Source organism: Bufo gargarizans, chromosome 3, assembly GCF_014858855.1.
Source record: "Bufo gargarizans isolate SCDJY-AF-19 chromosome 3, ASM1485885v1, whole genome shotgun sequence".
Taxonomy (NCBI): Eukaryota; Metazoa; Chordata; class Amphibia; order Anura; family Bufonidae; genus Bufo; species Bufo gargarizans.
Genome location: NC_058082.1, coordinates 549,241,846 through 549,259,432, shown reverse-complemented (window position 1 = coordinate 549,259,432; position 17,587 = coordinate 549,241,846). Strand labels below are relative to the sequence as shown.

At 49.0% G+C, this 17,587-nt stretch overlaps 1 protein-coding gene across 1 annotated transcript in view; it reads right to left on the bottom strand.

Moving 5' to 3' along the window:
* The window catches only part of MAEL (maelstrom spermatogenic transposon silencer), a 38,361-nt gene that overhangs the window by 12,180 nt on the left and 8,594 nt on the right, over positions 1-17,587 (bottom strand). Inside the window, exons 4-9 of the mRNA XM_044287826.1 lie at positions 10,198-10,356; positions 5,303-5,458; positions 4,917-4,958; positions 4,710-4,837; positions 3,518-3,572; positions 3,129-3,270 (exon numbers count right to left, since the gene is read on the bottom strand). Coding sequence (XP_044143761.1) covers positions 3,129-3,270; positions 3,518-3,572; positions 4,710-4,837; positions 4,917-4,958; positions 5,303-5,458; positions 10,198-10,356 — 682 coding nt within the window. The remainder of the gene's footprint in view (positions 1-3,128; positions 3,271-3,517; positions 3,573-4,709; positions 4,838-4,916; positions 4,959-5,302; positions 5,459-10,197; positions 10,357-17,587) is intronic.

Here is a 17,587-nt window from a genome sequence, read left to right as displayed (position 1 = left end):
CAGGTCCCCCCATAACAGTGCGTCCGCCACAGGTCCCCCCATAACAGTGCGTCCGCCACAGGTCCCCCCATAACAGTGCGTCCGCCACAGGTCCCCCCATAACAGTGCGTCCGCCACAGGTCCCCCCATAACAGTGCGTCCGCCACAGGTCCCCCCATAACAGTGCGTCCGCCACAGGTCCCCCCATAACAGTGCGTCCGCCACAGGTCCCCCCATAACAGTGCGTCCGCCACAGGTCCCCCCATAACAGTGCGTCCGCCACAGGTCCCCCCATAACAGTGCGTCCGCCACAGGTCCCCCCATAACAGTGCGTCCGCCACAGGTCCCCCCATAACAGTGCGTCCGCCACAGGTCCCCCCATAACAGTGCGTCCGCCACAGGTCCCCCCATAACAGTGCGTCCGCCACAGGTCCCCCCATAACAGTGCGTCCGCCACAGGTCCCCCCATAACAGTGCGTCCGCCACAGGTCCCCCCATAACAGTGCGTCCGCCACAGGTCCCCCCATAACAGTGCGTCCGCCACAGGTCCCCCCATAACAGTGCGTCCGCCACAGGTCCCCCCATAACAGTGCGTCCGCCACAGGTCCCCCCATAACAGTGCGTCCGCCACAGGTCCCCCCATAACAGTGCGTCCGCCACAGGTCCCCCCATAACAGTGCGTCCGCCACAGGTCCCCCCATAACAGTGCGTCCGCCACAGGTCCCCCCATAACAGTGCGTCCGCCACAGGTCCCCCCATAACAGTGCGTCCGCCACAGGTCCCCCCCATAACAGTGCGTCCGCCACAGGTCCCCCCCATAACAGTGCGTCCGCCACAGGTCCCCCCCATAACAGTGCGTCCGCCACAGGTCCCCCCCATAACAGTGCGTCCGCCACAGGTCCCCCCCATAACAGTGCGTCCGCCACAGGTCCCCCCCATAACAGTGCGTCCGCCACAGGTCCCCCCCATAACAGTGCGTCCGCCACAGGTCCCCCCCATAACAGTGCGTCCGCCACAGGTCCCCCCCATAACAGTGCGTCCGCCACAGGTCCCCCCCATAACAGTGCGTCCGCCACAGGTCCCCCCCATAACAGTGCGTCCGCCACAGGTCCCCCCCATAACAGTGCGTCCGCCACAGGTCCCCCCCATAACAGTGCGTCCGCCACAGGTCCCCCATAACAGTGCGTCCGCCACAGGTCCCCCATAACAGTGCGTCCGCCACAGGTCCCCCATAACAGTGCGTCCTCCACAGGTCCCCCATAACAGTGCGTCCGCCACAGGTCCCCCATAACAGTGCGTCCTCCACAGGTCCCCCATAACAGTGCGTCCTCCACAGGTCCCCCATAACAGTGCGTCCTCCACAGGTCCCCCATAACAGTGCGTCCTCCACAGGTCCCCCATAACAGTGCGTCCTCCACAGGTCCCCCATAACAGTGCGTCCTCCACAGATCCCCCAATAACAGTGTGTCATCCACAGACCCCCAATAACAGTGTGTCATCCACAGACCACTATTAGTTCAAAACCCACCAAAAGCACACCTTTTGGTTCCAAAAAAATGTCTTCTTATTTTCCTCATCAAAAACCTAGGAGCGTCTTATAAAGCGAAAAATACGGTAGTTTTAGATTTTGTTTCACTTTGAAAATAAAATCTCAGTATTTCATTGCATCGCCATATTCTCACATTTTGTATTTCCATCCACAGTGCTGTTCATATATGACTTTTAGATCACTTTTTATTCAGTTTTTTGGGGGGAGCACGAGGCAAACAAAAGATAGCAATTTGACCATTTACATTTTTTTCCATTGTCGCGTTCATGGCTTTCATATGTAAAATTGGGAACGGGGAGAGATTTTAGCCCCCTTAGGAGACAAACACCTAATTGTCTGATCACTTACACAGTAGCAGTAACATATTGCAGTGTATGGGAATTTTCCCTACTTTCTATTAAGCCCTACCTGATGCAAGGCTTAACCGGCAGTTTGCTATGGTAGGCCTGGGAGCAGTCTTTAGAACCCAGACTGCCATAACAACAGATGGGAACACACTGATTTTGCTGTTTGGGGAAGAGGGGGAATCAGCTCCCTCCCAATGACAACCTCTGAGATGATTGGAGTTATCCCGGTCACTGCCAGTAGGTGTCAGCTGTATTACAAAGCCGACAACCACAGTGTACAGAGAAGGCTCAGCTTGCAAGCGCTCTCCATATACCCAGCATTAATCGTGGACGTACAGTTATGTCCGAGGACATGAAGTCGTCCAAGGGTTGCCGATTTTCCGCAAACTGTTGATAAGACAGACATATGAAAGGTTTTGATCGGTGGGGTCAGAGTGCTGAGACCCCTACATATTGCTAGAATAAGGAGACAGAAGCGAGACAAGCTCAAAGAGTCTAAGCCCTGTCTTGACCCCCCCTGCAGTGAGGAGAGAAGTAGCGATATGCCTCGTTCTAAGGATCAGTGGCCTCTCTGCACTCAGACTTCTCCCGATCAAAACTTTTGATATGTCCGTATGACATATCAAAAGTTTATTGAAAACTCTGTGACCCTTTAATGGCCAAGCAGTGACCATTAAGAAACTGCAGGCAGTTAGCATTTCCGTCTTTAGTAACCTGCGTGGCCTTGCTGCTTTAGGATGCATCATGGCTCCTATGTGTTACGGTTACCGTAAAGGGGTTCTCCGGGCTTCTAATATTGATCACCTATCCTCCTAAGCCGAATGAAGGGAAGGCGCACACAGTGTGCACATGCCATCTCCCATCGCTCTTCCTGCTGCTTTGCCATAGCAGCAGCGAGCAGAAAGACGGGAGACGGCACGCGTGCAGTGCGCAAGGCTTGCCTTCACACTGCTGATCGGCGGGGTTGCCGGATCTCCGCCGATCCTGAGGAGTATAGGTCATCAACATTAAAAGTCCGGAGAACGCCTTTGAGAGATCTGTGTCATCACATGACCAGGACAGATTCTCATCCTCCAGATGTTAAAAATGAAGGTTCTAATTCAATTATTGTAAGCAGAGATATTGAAAAAGTGAGAAATTGATGCACATATATTAGAAAGTGGTGTAACTTTGTATTACACAGTAAATAATCTTTCCCTTAATAATAGCGTGCATCCATACATTTCACCACATACAAGCATCATGGATCTTACCTGGTGTTGTTTGCAAAATCCCACTTAACGGCGCCCAGCAGACGATGCACGCTGGATTTTGAAGGCTCTTCGTCCAGTTTGTTTTTAAAAAGTTTAATGATTAGGCTTTCTATATCCTGCAGCTCAAAGATATTCTCAATACCTGCAAGAGAGGCGGTGAGAGAAGACATGGGGTTTAAGGAGTCCACATTCTCCACAAAGTACATCAGCAACTGCACGCTAAGGCTACTCTCACACGGGCGTTCGGAGCGGATCCGTCTGGTATTTGTACAGACGGATCCGCTCCTATAATGCAAACTATGGCTTGAACACCATGTCACTACAGTGATTTACCGCGATGCTCTGCCTGGGGGCTGTTCGGGCTATAGGCAATACAGGAATACACTCACCAGCTTTGACAGCCAGCCAGTTAAGACTCCATTTGACTCGATATATGTCATTGCTCTAAAAACAAAGAATACAAGTCAACGCTTAAAAAATAAACACAGAGACAGAATCACCTTGCAGGACCTTCCATTGGAAAGGGGCAGGACCTGGTCAAACAGAGTCCTCAGTACATACCCTTCTGTAATATTTTAGGATACCTCAAGAAAAATAAAAGCAGCAGAATCTAGAAGCCAAAACTCCTCCGTTTTAGTGCTCACTGGGGGTTAATAGCGCACAATCCCCAACTTCTGGTATTTCCGAAATGAGCGCTAAGGAGTTGAAGTAAATTGAAAAACTCCATAACTGCTCACTATACAATAAATAATCTTTCTATAAAACCAGAAACTCCTGTAAGAGATGTTCTGCACAACGAGTGATAAGCTGGTCTAGAGGCAGATATAGCAGGCAATTACCTGGAGTGAACCGTTCACTCCCAATCATTGCTGCGCTCACCTCTTCTGGCGTTCAGGCAATAATCTCCTATATATGAGGACTGGCGATCGTTACCATGATCACTCATCCCCGTAGAAAATCATAGCTTCTGGGCAGCGATCACTGACAGCACCATCTGCGGCCCAGAATGCTTTTACCCTGGGTTCACACCTGAGCGTTCTGAAAGGAGCGCTCTGTATGCGCGATTGTACCGGCGTTTACAATCGGGCATACAGAGACAGGCGAACACACATTGTCGCGCGTTCCCGAATATCTATGTACGGGAACGCGCAACAAAACGCCCCAAAAAAGCTCAAGAACTTGTTTGAGCGTCGGGCGTTTTACAACGCGATCGTACGCGCTGTAAAACGCCCAGGTGAGAACCATTCCCATAGGGAAGCATTGGTTTCTCCTTGTTGAGCGTTTTACAGCGCGTAGGAACGCGCTGTAAAACGCTCAGGTGTGAACTTAGGGTTACCGAGTGTTTCCTCGTTCATAAGTGGCGCCTTTACACAGGACAATTATCAGGAACGCTCCCTCCTGATAGCTGCCCAGATCATTGGCCCATGTAAAAGGGACCTTTAGAGTGTCTGCTAGGAAGAAACAAGCTGTACACAAATCACAGGCCTGCATGGGTATGCCGATGCTTTTTGGAAACATTATACTCTCAAAGTTTAACACACCAAAAATGAGTAAAAAAAACTGATGGAAATGAGAACAAACCCTGCAGTAGACAGAAGTGCTGCGCTTCCTCGCAGGGCACACAAAGTCACATAATGAGCGGAAGAGGTTGTGGTAATCCCTGTTTGCAAGTTCAAATCCAGACACCGGGATCTGATGTGTAGCCGAACCTGTAAAGAAGAAAGGATAGCTGCAAGTACGACAGGAAAGACCAGATCTGCACGACGTGACGGGACACAACGCACTTACTCCCTTCATGACAGTAATAGCGGAATCCAAGCGGCAGCTCTCCTGAGGAAGAAACAGAAGCTGGTTAGACCGTCAGCGGCGCACAAGCTCTCACCTCATCACTCATTCTCCACCTGGACGGGGCGGCCGTCTCACCAGCAGGGTTGGGGCTTCCTTCCCACTGGGTCGGCAATAACATGTCCATGCTGACAGTAAACCTTTTGTCACAAAAGTCAGTGAAAAAAAAAATCTTCTGGCAATTTATATTTTATTTTTTGCCAAATAAACCCCCCCCCACACAGAGATCTACAAACACTGTGGAAAGCTGCAGCTCTCTGCCCATCCGATCTCCTATGCCCCCTCCTCCTGTGGGTTGGTGCTCATGTGCAGTGACGGCAGCTCCTCACCTGGATCAATGAAGTCGTGGAAGGAGTCTATGATCCCGTTCTGCAGGGAGTAGCGCACGCAGCCGATCTCACAGGGAACGAATCGCTGCTCGCACAGGCTGGGCATCTCTCCGTGGCTGAAGATGTTGAGGACGTAAATCACACATTTCTCCAAATCTACAAGACGAACAACGCGGAAGTGTTTCAGAGTCGTCTATGGCAATTGCACTGCACATACAACTTCCCTGTCAGTGTACATTCATAAAGCGGTCCTTCTGGATTAGAAAACATGGCTGCTTTATGCCAAAAGCGGCATCACCTCTGTCCACATTCACTTCAATGGAGCGGAGCTGCAATACCTTGAACAACCTATGCACAGGTTTTTTTTGGGGGGAAAAACAGCCATGTTTTTCTAAACTTGGACAACCCCTTTAAGTTGATTATGAAAAAGCTTGGCGATAACCTACATCGCCGCCTGGACCACTAAGTGACAGCTGGTGGCCATATTACTGGTCACTCAAGTTTCCTAGAACAGGTAACTAGGATGGCAACTGGATGTTGCCATCCTAGACACTAGATGTTTTCATCCGTTCACGGGGAGAAGCTGCAGCGGCGGTGCGGGGATCAGGAGCGGGAAGCCAGGTAAGTATATTAAGTGTGAGGGGGACATTTTTTTTGTCTCGGATAACCCCTTTAATACTTAGTAACCCCTTGGCACCACACAGCATACAGTTACAGAGCTGGCACTATGCCGTTATTGCCAAATGCCGTAAATTTAGGGCTGAAAGGATGATACAGGCACGAGAGCTTGCAAGGACCACCAGCTTCTGTGTACGACTACTTTTGTACATCTACTAGGCTCCCGTCCGTTTTGCACTGACAGGCATAATACATCACACTATAGGGGCACTGCAGTGTGTAATATGAGCGATCAAACAAAGAAAAACACATAAGGGTAAAACTACTGTTATTCACAACAATGGAAAAAAGGACTGAAAAGTGCAGTGATAAATCCAGGAAGAGGATGGTTCTCTCGCCCATGGCACAGTCTGGGGGATCCATCCAGAGAAACCACGCGGCCTCAAGACGGTGGCCTCAACAGCCATGCTGCTAAACAGAGCAGGTAAAGATGGGCGGTTATATGGGCCTGGTGAAAGAAGATCAGGTCGAAATGGTAGAGGTCATGGTGTGTCGGACAGAGTACATGGCCAGTCCGGGGGTATGAGAATGGCTGCAACGGCCTCTGCGTTGACCTTTTTCATGATTCTGGGAATGGTGGGAAGGAGTGGGAATACGTACAGAAGTTAAAACAGGACTTAAAGGGAATCTGTCACCTAGTTTTACCCTATAGAGCTGCGGACATGCACGGATAGAGCTCCGCTAGCATGTCCGCAATATACTTGCCCCATAGGGCTGTGTGGTTTTATTTAGCTTAAAAAATTATTTTATTGATATGTAAATTAGCCAAGTAAGGTGCCCAAGGCGCGGTTACTTACGGTTAAGGAGCCCAGTCATGCACCCTGTGAAGGAGCCCAGCACCGCCTGCATCCAGGAATCTCCTCCTTGCTCACAAAGTTACAGTGCCGTAATCTCGCGATGTCCAAGCTGGCGCATGCGCAGTTCGTTTACTGAAGCTGATGCCAGCAAAGGGAACACTTTGCCGGTACTGCGCATGCGCCAGCTTGCACATCGCGAGATTACGGCACTGTAACTTTGTGAGCAAGGAGGAGATTCCTGGATGCAGGCGGTGCTGGGCTCCTTCACAGGGGGCGTGACTGGGCTCCTTAACCGCAAGTAACCACGCCTTGGGCACCTTACTTGGCTAATTTACATATCAATAAAATCATTTAAGCTAAATAAAACCACACAGCCCTATGGGACAAGTATATTGCGGACATGCTAGCGGACATCCATCTGTGCATGTCCGCAGCTCTATAGGGTAAAACTAGGTGACAGATTCCCTTTAAAGAATAGAGAGCGTTAGCTGACTGTGAATGCACGAACACCAGGAACTTTCTGTGGAGTCTGGAGGCCACGAGATCCACGTCTGGATGACCCCATCTGGCGCAGACATCCTCAAACACCTGTGGATGAAGGGACCACTCTCTGGGGTGGACCTGGTATCTGAGGAAGGCAACCATCCAGTTCTCTACTCTGGGAATGTGGACTGGCACATATTCTCCTCACTTGAAGGCATGCGTGGTCTCCAGCATGGCCATGGGACGGCGAGTTCCTCCTTGGTGACTATGGTAGGGCACCCCTGCTGCACTATCTGTTTGGACTTGTACTGGTTTAACCCTGCAACCCAGTGGCTGAGAGAGAGCTGTACGGCCTAGAGATCAGGAACACTGACTGGAAGGGATAACTCCTGGGGTGACCAGACGCCCTGAACTACCCAAGCCAGAAGGCAACCCAGTGAAGAGAAAGAGAAGACTGCCTTGTGGGACTGGTGAGCAGACAGAGGGGGACAGGGCTGACTCCCACTCCTGTATTTTATCATAGTCCGCTCCGGCTCGGCCTTCTTCATAAATGGCCAATAATTTACTAATACACTTATTGTAGTAAAATAGTCACATCAGGCTTTTTCTTATTGTTATGTAATCAGGCTACTTAGATAGAACCTAAACCCTATTTATAAGAATTACATTTCAGAAATTTTTTAATTTCCTGTTACTATGTAATGCGCTATGCATTTAATAAGTGGAAAACGGTTATACATCCAGTAATTGTAAGAAAGCTATGAATTTGTCCACAGAAAAAGTTAGAAAAGCTGTCGATGTATGTCCTGGAAATGCAGGGAAACGTGTAATAAGTGCAGTCGCTATAGTCAGTGCTGCCACGATGGGGCTGTCAGGTAACCTTTTACAGATGTCCGCAGCCTGCAGCTATGGGAAGATTCCTACTTAAAGGGGTTGTCCGGGTTCAGAGCTGAACACAGACATACCCCATATTTTCACCCAGGTAGCCCCAAGATGACCATCTGAGCAGTTCATGCTCCGATGCTCTCCTTTGCCCTGCGCTAAATTGCGCAGGAGATCCAGTGAGGTACCGGGCTCTCCTTAGGGCTGCCTAATCAGCAGCTTGTTCAGTGACGTCACCGGCATTGATGGGTGGGCTTTAGCGCTGCCCTAGCCTGTAAAACAGCTAGGGTAGCGCTAAAGCCGGCCCGTCAGAGCCAGTGATGTCACCGAACACCCTGCTGGACGGAAGCCTCCACCTAGCAGTCTGCCTAGGTAAACAAACAAGCCCTTGACCTGCGCTGAGTCACATGAAATGCTCCGATGCTCATCTTAGTGGGGCTGTCTGGGTGAAAATATGGGTATGTCCGGGTTCATCTCTGAACCCCTTTAATTGCTACCCGCAGCTCCTGTGTGTCCATTTTCCGGTCCGCGGCTCGTTTATCTTCTTTCCCACATGATCTGCTCCTCTGCAGCCAATGACTGAATCCAGCGGTGGTGTCATTGCCTGGAGCAGAGCGGGTGACTGAGCCCATGCTGGGGAGGAAGTGAACAGCGTTTACCGGAAGATGCACACACAAGAGCCAGTGCGCAAAACCCGAGCATCAGGTAGTAGGTAAATAGGATTCTTTCCATAGCAGAGGCAGGCTGTGGGCTCCTGTGAAAAGTAGCTTATTTCCAGAAAACCCTTTTAGGGTCCATTCACACGTCTGCAATTTTGCGGAACGGAATTGCGGACCCATTCATTTCTATGGGGCAGCATGATGTGCTGCCCGGATCCGGAATTGCGGATCCGCACTTCCGTTACCGAAAAAAATAGAACATGTCCTATTCTTGTCCACATTTTCTATTAAGTGCCGGCAATGTGCGGTCCACAAAATGTGGAACGCACATCGCCGGTGTCTGTGTTTTGCGGATCCGCAAAACACACACGGACGTGTGAATGGACCCTAATGCTGTCTTCCTCTTCGGAGAGGACTGCAGGCATGCACAGTGGTGAACTTCTTCCTCTGGTCTTCACTTCTGAGCAAGTGCAGCACAGTTTTAGACGTTGGCGTAACATGAAGTCAGGAGGGAACACAGGAGAGGTGAGAACAGATCATCTATCCCCAGTAGATCACTCTCCTTATCACTGTAGGACAGTAATGATGAACCTTTAAGAGACAGAATGGCCAAACTGCAACCCAAAACACACTTATTTATCGCAAAATGCCAACACAGCAAGTTACCTGAATAATACATTGCAATCTATATAGTGTATCTTCCATGTACATTATCATTTAGCTATAATAGCCTGCCTACATTCAGTGCGCTGCCTGTGCTGTTCATAGTGCGCCTGCGCTGATGAATGGCAAGAAAAAGTCTAAGGCATATTAGTGCACCATAGAATTTTTCCAGGGTGCGGGTGCCCACAGAGAGGGCTCCGAGTGCTGCCTCTGGCACCCGTGCCATAGGTTTGCCACCACTGCTGTAGGAGATCTCAGAATCAGAGTGTTATAGGTGAGGCTGAAGCAGCACGCAACACATCATTTGGACACCGTAGTGAGATCTAAAACTGCCAACGACGAGGAGTACACCGACTGAGGCAAATACTAGAGCGCAATGGTGTTAGAAGTGGGATGCTAGATACCGCGAGCAGATTGCCATGGGAAGAGTACGCGAAGAGGCCGCTGGGGATGTCTTCTTGTATGAGCAGTGACACCACGGAGGCCAGAGCACGGAGTAATGATGAGACATAACTAACTGGAGGGACGGGCATAGCAGTGGTGGAGAGAGGTGGGCATGGGGGGTGTTATACATAGCCTTTCCCTGGACCTTCCTTCCTCCAGCCAAGCCGCCCCTTCAGGGACAGAGATAATGCCGGGCAGTGGAGAAGAAAAAACGGGCAACCTGAGTACGGGTTCTTTAAGGTGGTCTTTGCCGTTACCATTTGTAAAAACAACACTATAATACACCTACCTTTTAAATTCTGCTGCATTTTTGCATCGCCGATGCCTTCATTCCCCATCAAATCATGTTTACATGGGATGTTAGGTGACATGTGCTGGACATGTGGCTGCAGCAGCTGATTACTAGTTGTAGCGGTGACATGCCGTCCATACCGATGTTGGAAAACCCCTTTAAGAGACATATAAAGCGAGAAATTCACGAGTCTAAAATGATTGGATATTTAGGTCTAAGGCTGTGTTCACACCTCCGTTATTTCATTCCCTCACGGGTTCTGTCACTTAACTACAAGAGCGCGATTCATTGCTAGTCGCTAAAACGTTACAGCTACACTAGGAGACAGATGACACAGTGGAGATCTCTAGATAGGAGCTTGTGGTATAGTCAGCATAAAATGACCAAGCACGAGTGTCGGCCGACTGGAGCCCGAGTTCTATTTATTCATCCAAATGCACACAAGGCGTATCCGGGCGCAGCCCCCTCTGCAGGTGAAAATATACATTACTTAACAGACACCTGTTATAGCCACAGCGGGTAGGATGCACACACAGATGACGAGGGAGGGGTCAAAAACTGGTATAACACCAAAAATCTAATAAAATAACACAAATCTAGTTTCTTAAGGATGGACTTCGTAATGATAATTACTCTTACCGGTAATTTGATTTTCCAGAGTTCAAGACAGCACAGGAGAGAGGATCCTCTGCCTAGGACAGGAAACCCACAGATATTTAAGGAGGGGGGGTCCTCTCCATTCCTCAGTGGTCTTCAGAGACTAAAGAAAGCATCCCCGATATCCATCCTTCTGATTCATCCAAATCCATTGCGTTTAATTCAAGCATGGCCAACCTGCGGCTCTCCAGCTCCTACAATGCCCTGCTGTACGCTGATAGCTATAGGCAGTCTGGGCATGCTGGGAGTTGTAGTTTTGCAACAGCTGGAGCGCTTTAGGTTGGCCATCCCTGGTTTAATTCATCAAATTCTCATTTTTTTCTTTGCGCACCCTGTGCACCAGAAACCAAGACCCATCACCAACACCAAAACCAAGGGAGGGAATATAAGGGTGCTGTCATGGACTCCGGAAAATCTAATTACCGGTAAGAGTAATTATCATTTTTCCCTTCGTCCTATGACAGCACCAGGAGAGCTCTCAGAGATAGAGAGTTAGGGTGGGATAACAGCCTGCAAGACCTTACGACCAAAAGAAAGGTCAGAGACAGAAGAGAGGTCCGGTCTACAGTGCCTATAGAAGGTTAGAGCAGAAGACCAGGTAGCCACTTTGCAAATATCGTGGATAGACGCATCTGCTCTCTGCCCATGAAGTAGATGCCGCTCTTGTGGAGTGCGCCGTCCAACCCATAGGTACCGGTTTCTGCAAGAAAACATAAGCTAGACAGATAGCCGGCTTAATCCACCTGGCTATGGAACTTTTGCTAGCGGCCTTTCCTTTATTAAGACCTGAATACTGAACGAACAAGGCTCCTGACTTCCTCCAATCCCTAGTAGAATCCAGGTAAGCTAGAACACATCTAACGTCTAAGCAACCAAACTCCAACTCCTTCTGACACCTGGGATTGGTACCGAAGGACGGAAGACCCACCTCTTGAGACTTATGGAAGACGTTCGATACTACTTTGGGAAGGAAAGCTGGGTCTGGTCTAAGGACAATTCTATCCTCCTGGATGGAAGTATATGGGGGATTGATGGACAAGGCCTGGATCTCCCCCATCTTTCTAGCTGACGTGATTGCTACTAAAAAGGCACATTTAAGGGTCAACCTTCTGATAGAGATCTCAGAAATAGGCAGGGTGGATAAAAATCTATGATTTTAAAAAACTAAAAGAAAAAAAATAAAATAAAAGGATTTTTTGGATTTAAATCTGATTTTTTAATATAAAATGCTTTTTGAGGAAAATATATTACCATCCAAATGTTATTTCATTATGAAATAAAGATAACTTTAATTATGTAGAATAAGGCTGTATATGTTTAATTTTTTGTTAAATTCCATTAATCCATTCACAATGTCATGCTCTTCCAGAGGTTTTTGTAAGATTATTTGGTAGTTTCTCTGCCTACAAGATATTATCACAGATGCTTGGTTTAAAAACCTTTTCCACCTTCCTGTTGGATCTTGTAGCAAAGAGATCCACCGATGGTTCCCCCCAAAGCTGTACTATCTGGGAGAAAAGCCCCTTATTCAGACACCACTCTCTCCGGTCTAGTTTGTGGCAACTCCAAAAATCCGCCTGTTGGTTGTCCACTTCTCTGATATGAAGAACCGCCATCAATTTACATTTGAGGAAGTTGCACATATCGATCCGTCCTAAGGGCCTTGCAGAACTCTGCCCTGGACGTGAGCTCCCCAGCCAATTGGACTGGCATCTGTAGTTACTACTATTGGGTCCACAGTTTTCCAGGGAACCCCCACGGGCAAGGTTGACACCATTTTAGGGAACTGCACGTCTAACTGGAAATTGAAATTTTCCTGTCCAACTCTTCTACTTTCCCTGACCAAGTCTGGACAATCTCCCATTGAAGGCTCCTAGAGTGAGCCTGAACCCACGGAACCGCCGGATTGCAGGAGGTTAGAGTTCCCAGAGCTGACATGCCCTTTCTGATAGACAGAGAAGGATACTGAATAAACGGATGTACCACTGACCTTACTCTCTGGAGGCAGAAGAGATTTCTGAGATGCAGAGTCTAGTAATATGCCCAGGAACTGATGAACCTTCTGAGGAATCATTCTGGACTTTTTTCGCATTGATTATCCTCCCCAGAGAGTTCAGAATGCAGATCACCTGTCCCATCTGGGTGAGACAGGCCAGTTCGGTCTGGGCTATGATCAGGAAATCGTCCAGATACGGCACAAACAGGATGTCATTTTCTCTTATATGAGCTGCCATCTCCGCTACGAGCTTTGTGAAGATCCGCTGCGCCATGGAGACTCCAAAGGGTAGCACCTGGAACTGAAAATGCCTCAGACATCCCTGTACCTTCAGTGCCACTCTTAAGAATTTCTGGTGAGCTGGGTATATTGGGAGATGATAAGCGTCCCTGAATTCTAGGACCACCATATAACAGTCCTTGTATAGGAGGTCCACTTGAATTTTCTGTATACCAAGTTTAATCCCTTTAAGTTTATGATCGTCCTGAAATCTCCTTTTTTTAATTATTATTATTTTTTTTTTTTACAAGAAAGGTTGGAGTAGAACCCCATACCTTCTTCTGATGGAGGACAAGAGATAAGCGCATCTTTTAAAATAAGTTCTCTACCTCCCTTTCTATAGCCTCCTGAGCCCTCGGGCCTACCTCTGTTACAAAAAAAAATTCTGGGGGAAAACACTTGAATTCCAGTCTGAATCCCTCCTGCAAGGACTGAAGAATCTAAGTACTGTTGGAAATCTTTGACCAGGCTGGGAGGAAGTCCAACAGCCTTCCTCCCACCCTGGTGTCATTGGGGGTTGTCTTTTTTGGAAGTGCCGGAATTTCGGCCTCTGAACAAGAAACCCTTGGACTTAGAAGAGAATTTCCACTTGGAATCTCTCTTATTCTGGCTCTTCTCTGTACCGGAGACTCTTCTATTCTGGCCAAAAGATGGATTCTGCTTACGAAAAGAAGAGGGAAACCCTTTTTCCCTATCTCCTGCTTTCTCAAGAATATCATCTAAGGCAGACCCAAACAAGTATTTTCCTTCACATGGAATATTACATAGTCTATTCTTAGACGCCACGTCCCCTGACCAATTCTTTAGCCAAAGGGCTCTGTGAGCCAAATTAGCCAGGGAAGATGAACGAGCAGACAATCTAACCGCATCAGCGGAAGCATCTGCCAGAAAGTCAGCTGCCTTGGCAATAACAGGGATGGATTCTAATAACTGAGCTCTAGGAGTCTTATCCCTGATCTTGTCTTCTAACTGCTTCACCCATAAGATAAGGGCCCTAGCAGTACAAGTGGCCGCTATGATTGGTTTAAGGGAAGCCCCCGCTGATTCCCATGTTTGCCTTAGAAAGCTATCTGCTCTCCTGTCCATAACGTCTTTAAGCTGCCCTAGATCATAAAAAGGCAAAGATGATCTGCGTGAAACCTTAGCAATCGACACGTCAATTTACGGTGTGCGGTCCCAGAGTACTGAATCCGGAGTCAAAGGGGTATTTGCATTTAACCGACGAGGGAATAAAATTACATTTGTCTGGATTTTTCCACTCGTTCGTTATCATAGCTGCCACGTTGTTGTGAATAAAAAAATAAAAAAATTTGATTTTTGTGAACTCACCTGTGTTGATTCATTGGGGGACACATGACAGTGGGTATAGCTTGCTGCTGCCACTAGGAGGCGACACTAGGCTGAAAACTGCAGGCTATACCCCCTCCAGCCTGGAGAGAGCATTTCAGTTTGTGCTCCAGCAGTAGGAGACACCAAATTAAAGTGAAAATCAACAGAAAACTGTACACTGTCATGAGACCGAACCAAACACAAGGTCCCAACAGGCAAAACCAGAACCCCACTTGCCTTACAACAATATGTGGGTGGGTGCTGTGTCCCCCAATGAATCAAGCGAGAAAGATTTTACAGGCGAGTTCCTAAAAATCTAATTTTCTAGCTCATATTATTGGGGGACACAGGACCGTGGAACGTCCTAAAGCAGTCCCCGGAGAGGGAAACAAAATTCTCCCAAACCAACTCTCTATGGAAGTCACTGAACTGCGGCCTGCAGAACCCTGCGGCCGAGAGAAGCATCCGCCGAGACCAATGAATGCACCCGGTAAAATTTAGTAAAGGTGTGGAGAGAGGACCAAGTCGCTGCTTTACACAACTGAGACGAAGAAAGTAGATGGACGGAAACTTCACTCAGAGGTTCTTCGAACGGCGCTGTCTGGAGTGAACCGAGAACCAGGTTCAGGTCCCAAGAATGTAATGGAGGCCGATATGGTGGAATGGTGTGAGCTACTCCTTGCAAGAAAGTCTTGACCGGACCTAGGACGGCTAGAGTACGTTGGAAAAAAAATGGACAGGGCCGAGACCTGCCCTTTGAGGGAACTGAGAGCCATGCCCAGGTCCAATCCTGACTGAAGGAACGCTAGAACCGTCGGAAGGGAAAAACGCCTGAGAGGAAGAGCTTGTTCCTGGCAGAAATGCAAAAAGGATTTCCAGGTCCGGTAGTAAATCCTAGAAAAGGAAGGTTTCCTGGCCCTAATCATGGTGTGAATGACATCAGAAAAACCTCTGAGTTTCAACAGCCACGCCGTTAGCGTATCTAAACTCTGATGGAAGACTGGGCCCTGGGAGAGTAGATCGGTTCTGATTGGCAGAGGCCACGGAGCATCTCCTAGCAGAAGAATAAGTTCTGAGTACCAAGCTAATCGAGGCCAGTCTGGGGCGATCAGGATAGTCTTGATGCCTTCCTTCCTGATTCTGCGTAGGATCCGAGGTAGAAGTGGTAATGGTGGGAACACGTAAAGAAACAGGAAAGCTGACCCAAGGCGCCGCGAGAGCGTCCACGCTGTGTGCTGTTAAATCCCTTGCGCAAGAGAGGAAGCACGGGAGCTTGTGATTGAACCTGGACGCCATCAAGTCCACCCTGCAGAAGTGGAGGCCCTGTATGAGAAGGGACTGGACTGCTTGGAAGAAAGCAGCTGCCCTGGATCCTTGGGCGGCTGGGAGAGGAAAAAAACGGTTGGGTGGGATAGATTTGAGTTCTATCTTGTATCCTGATGTCACTACCTCTCGTGCCCAGACGTCCGATATAGGAGTTTGCCACATTTCCTGAAAAAGGGCTGTTTCCCGGAAGCAGAAAAAGGCTGTTGTGCTCGCGAACGCCATGCTGGCTGAGGTTTGAAGGATGGGCCTTTTCGCTGGTCCTGATTGGGTGGCCTAGATGCAGGTGGGGCCGCCGGACGAGTGCCTGCAGACCTACAAAAGGACTGATAATGGGAAGATGTGACCCTAGGACAAAAAGGAACGTTTCGCCTTGGGTTGCGGTAAATGGGTGCTTTTTTCCCCTGTTGCATCCGAAATAATATCATCTAGCCGGGTACCAAAGAGTCGAGACCCAGCAAAGGGAAGTCTTGAAAGAGAACGTTTGGAGGATGAATCCACCGACCAGACTTTAAAGGGTTACTACCACTTTGATTTCACATAATTAGGTGTCAGACACTAGCGATCCGCTAGTGTCTGCTCTGCCAAACTATCCTGCTATAATAGCTTTTGGGGCAGCCGTTTACCTATAAAAAGAACTTATATTGATATGTTAATGACCCTCTAGGTGCTATGGGGGCGTCATTAGCACCTAGAGGATCGGTCTACCTTCTCAAAATGCCGCCGCCCAGCGCCTACCTCCGGCCCACCCATCTGCTTCGAAATGCGATCAAACGGACGACTTCACGCGCATGTGCGGCTGTATTCGGCGCATGCGCAGTGAATGTCCGACCGCTTCCCTGCTCAGACATCTCCACTGCGCCTGCGCCGATGACGTCATAGTGCGCCATCGGCGCAGGCGCAGTGGAGATGTCTGAGCAGGGAAGCGGTCGGACATTCACTGCGCATGCGCCGAATACAGCCGCGCACGGCGCATGCGCGTGAAGTCGTCCGTTTGATCGCATTCCGAAGCAGATGGGCGGGCTGGAGGGAGGCGCTGGGCGGCGGCATCTTGAGAAGGTAGACCGATCCTCTAGGTGCTAATGACGCCCCCCATAGCACCTAGAGGGTCATTAACATATCAATATAAGTTCTTTTTATAGGTAAACGGCTGCCCCAAAAGCTATTATAGCAGGATAGTTTGGCAGAGCAGACACTAGCGGATCGCTAGTGTCTGACACCTAATTATGTGAAATCAAAGTGGTAGAAACCCTTTAAGCCACAGTTCTCGGCGGATAGATACCGTCCAGAGCCGCTTCGCAAAGGTACTTTCCTGCCTGGGAAATTTGTACAGCCAAGGACTGGAGTTCCGCTGGAGGAAGATTGGTCGCAAGGTCTTTGTTCAAACGGAGGGCCCACTCCGAAACCGCCTTGGTTACCCATGCGAAGATCGGGCGTAAAGGCTGAACCACTGGCTGCAAAGACCGACTTCGATAGCGAGACAATGCGCCGATCTTCTGGGTCCTGGAGAGAGGAGCCAACAGCCACCGGAATAGTCGTGTTCTTTGCGAGGCGAGCGACCGGAGGGTCTACCTTCGGAGGTTAGGCCCATTTTTCCACACAATCAGTTGGAAAAGGGAAGAGCAAGTTTAACCGCTTTGGTACAATGAAGCGCAAACCTGGCTGGTCCCAAGCCTTTGCGAAAACAACGGAAAAATCGTTGTGTACAGGGAAGAACTTATGGGTTTGCTTTGCACGCAAAAACGGCACTCCCTGGTGGCTGGTGGAGAGGAGTTCCTCCTGAACTTCGAAAGAGTGTCCCGG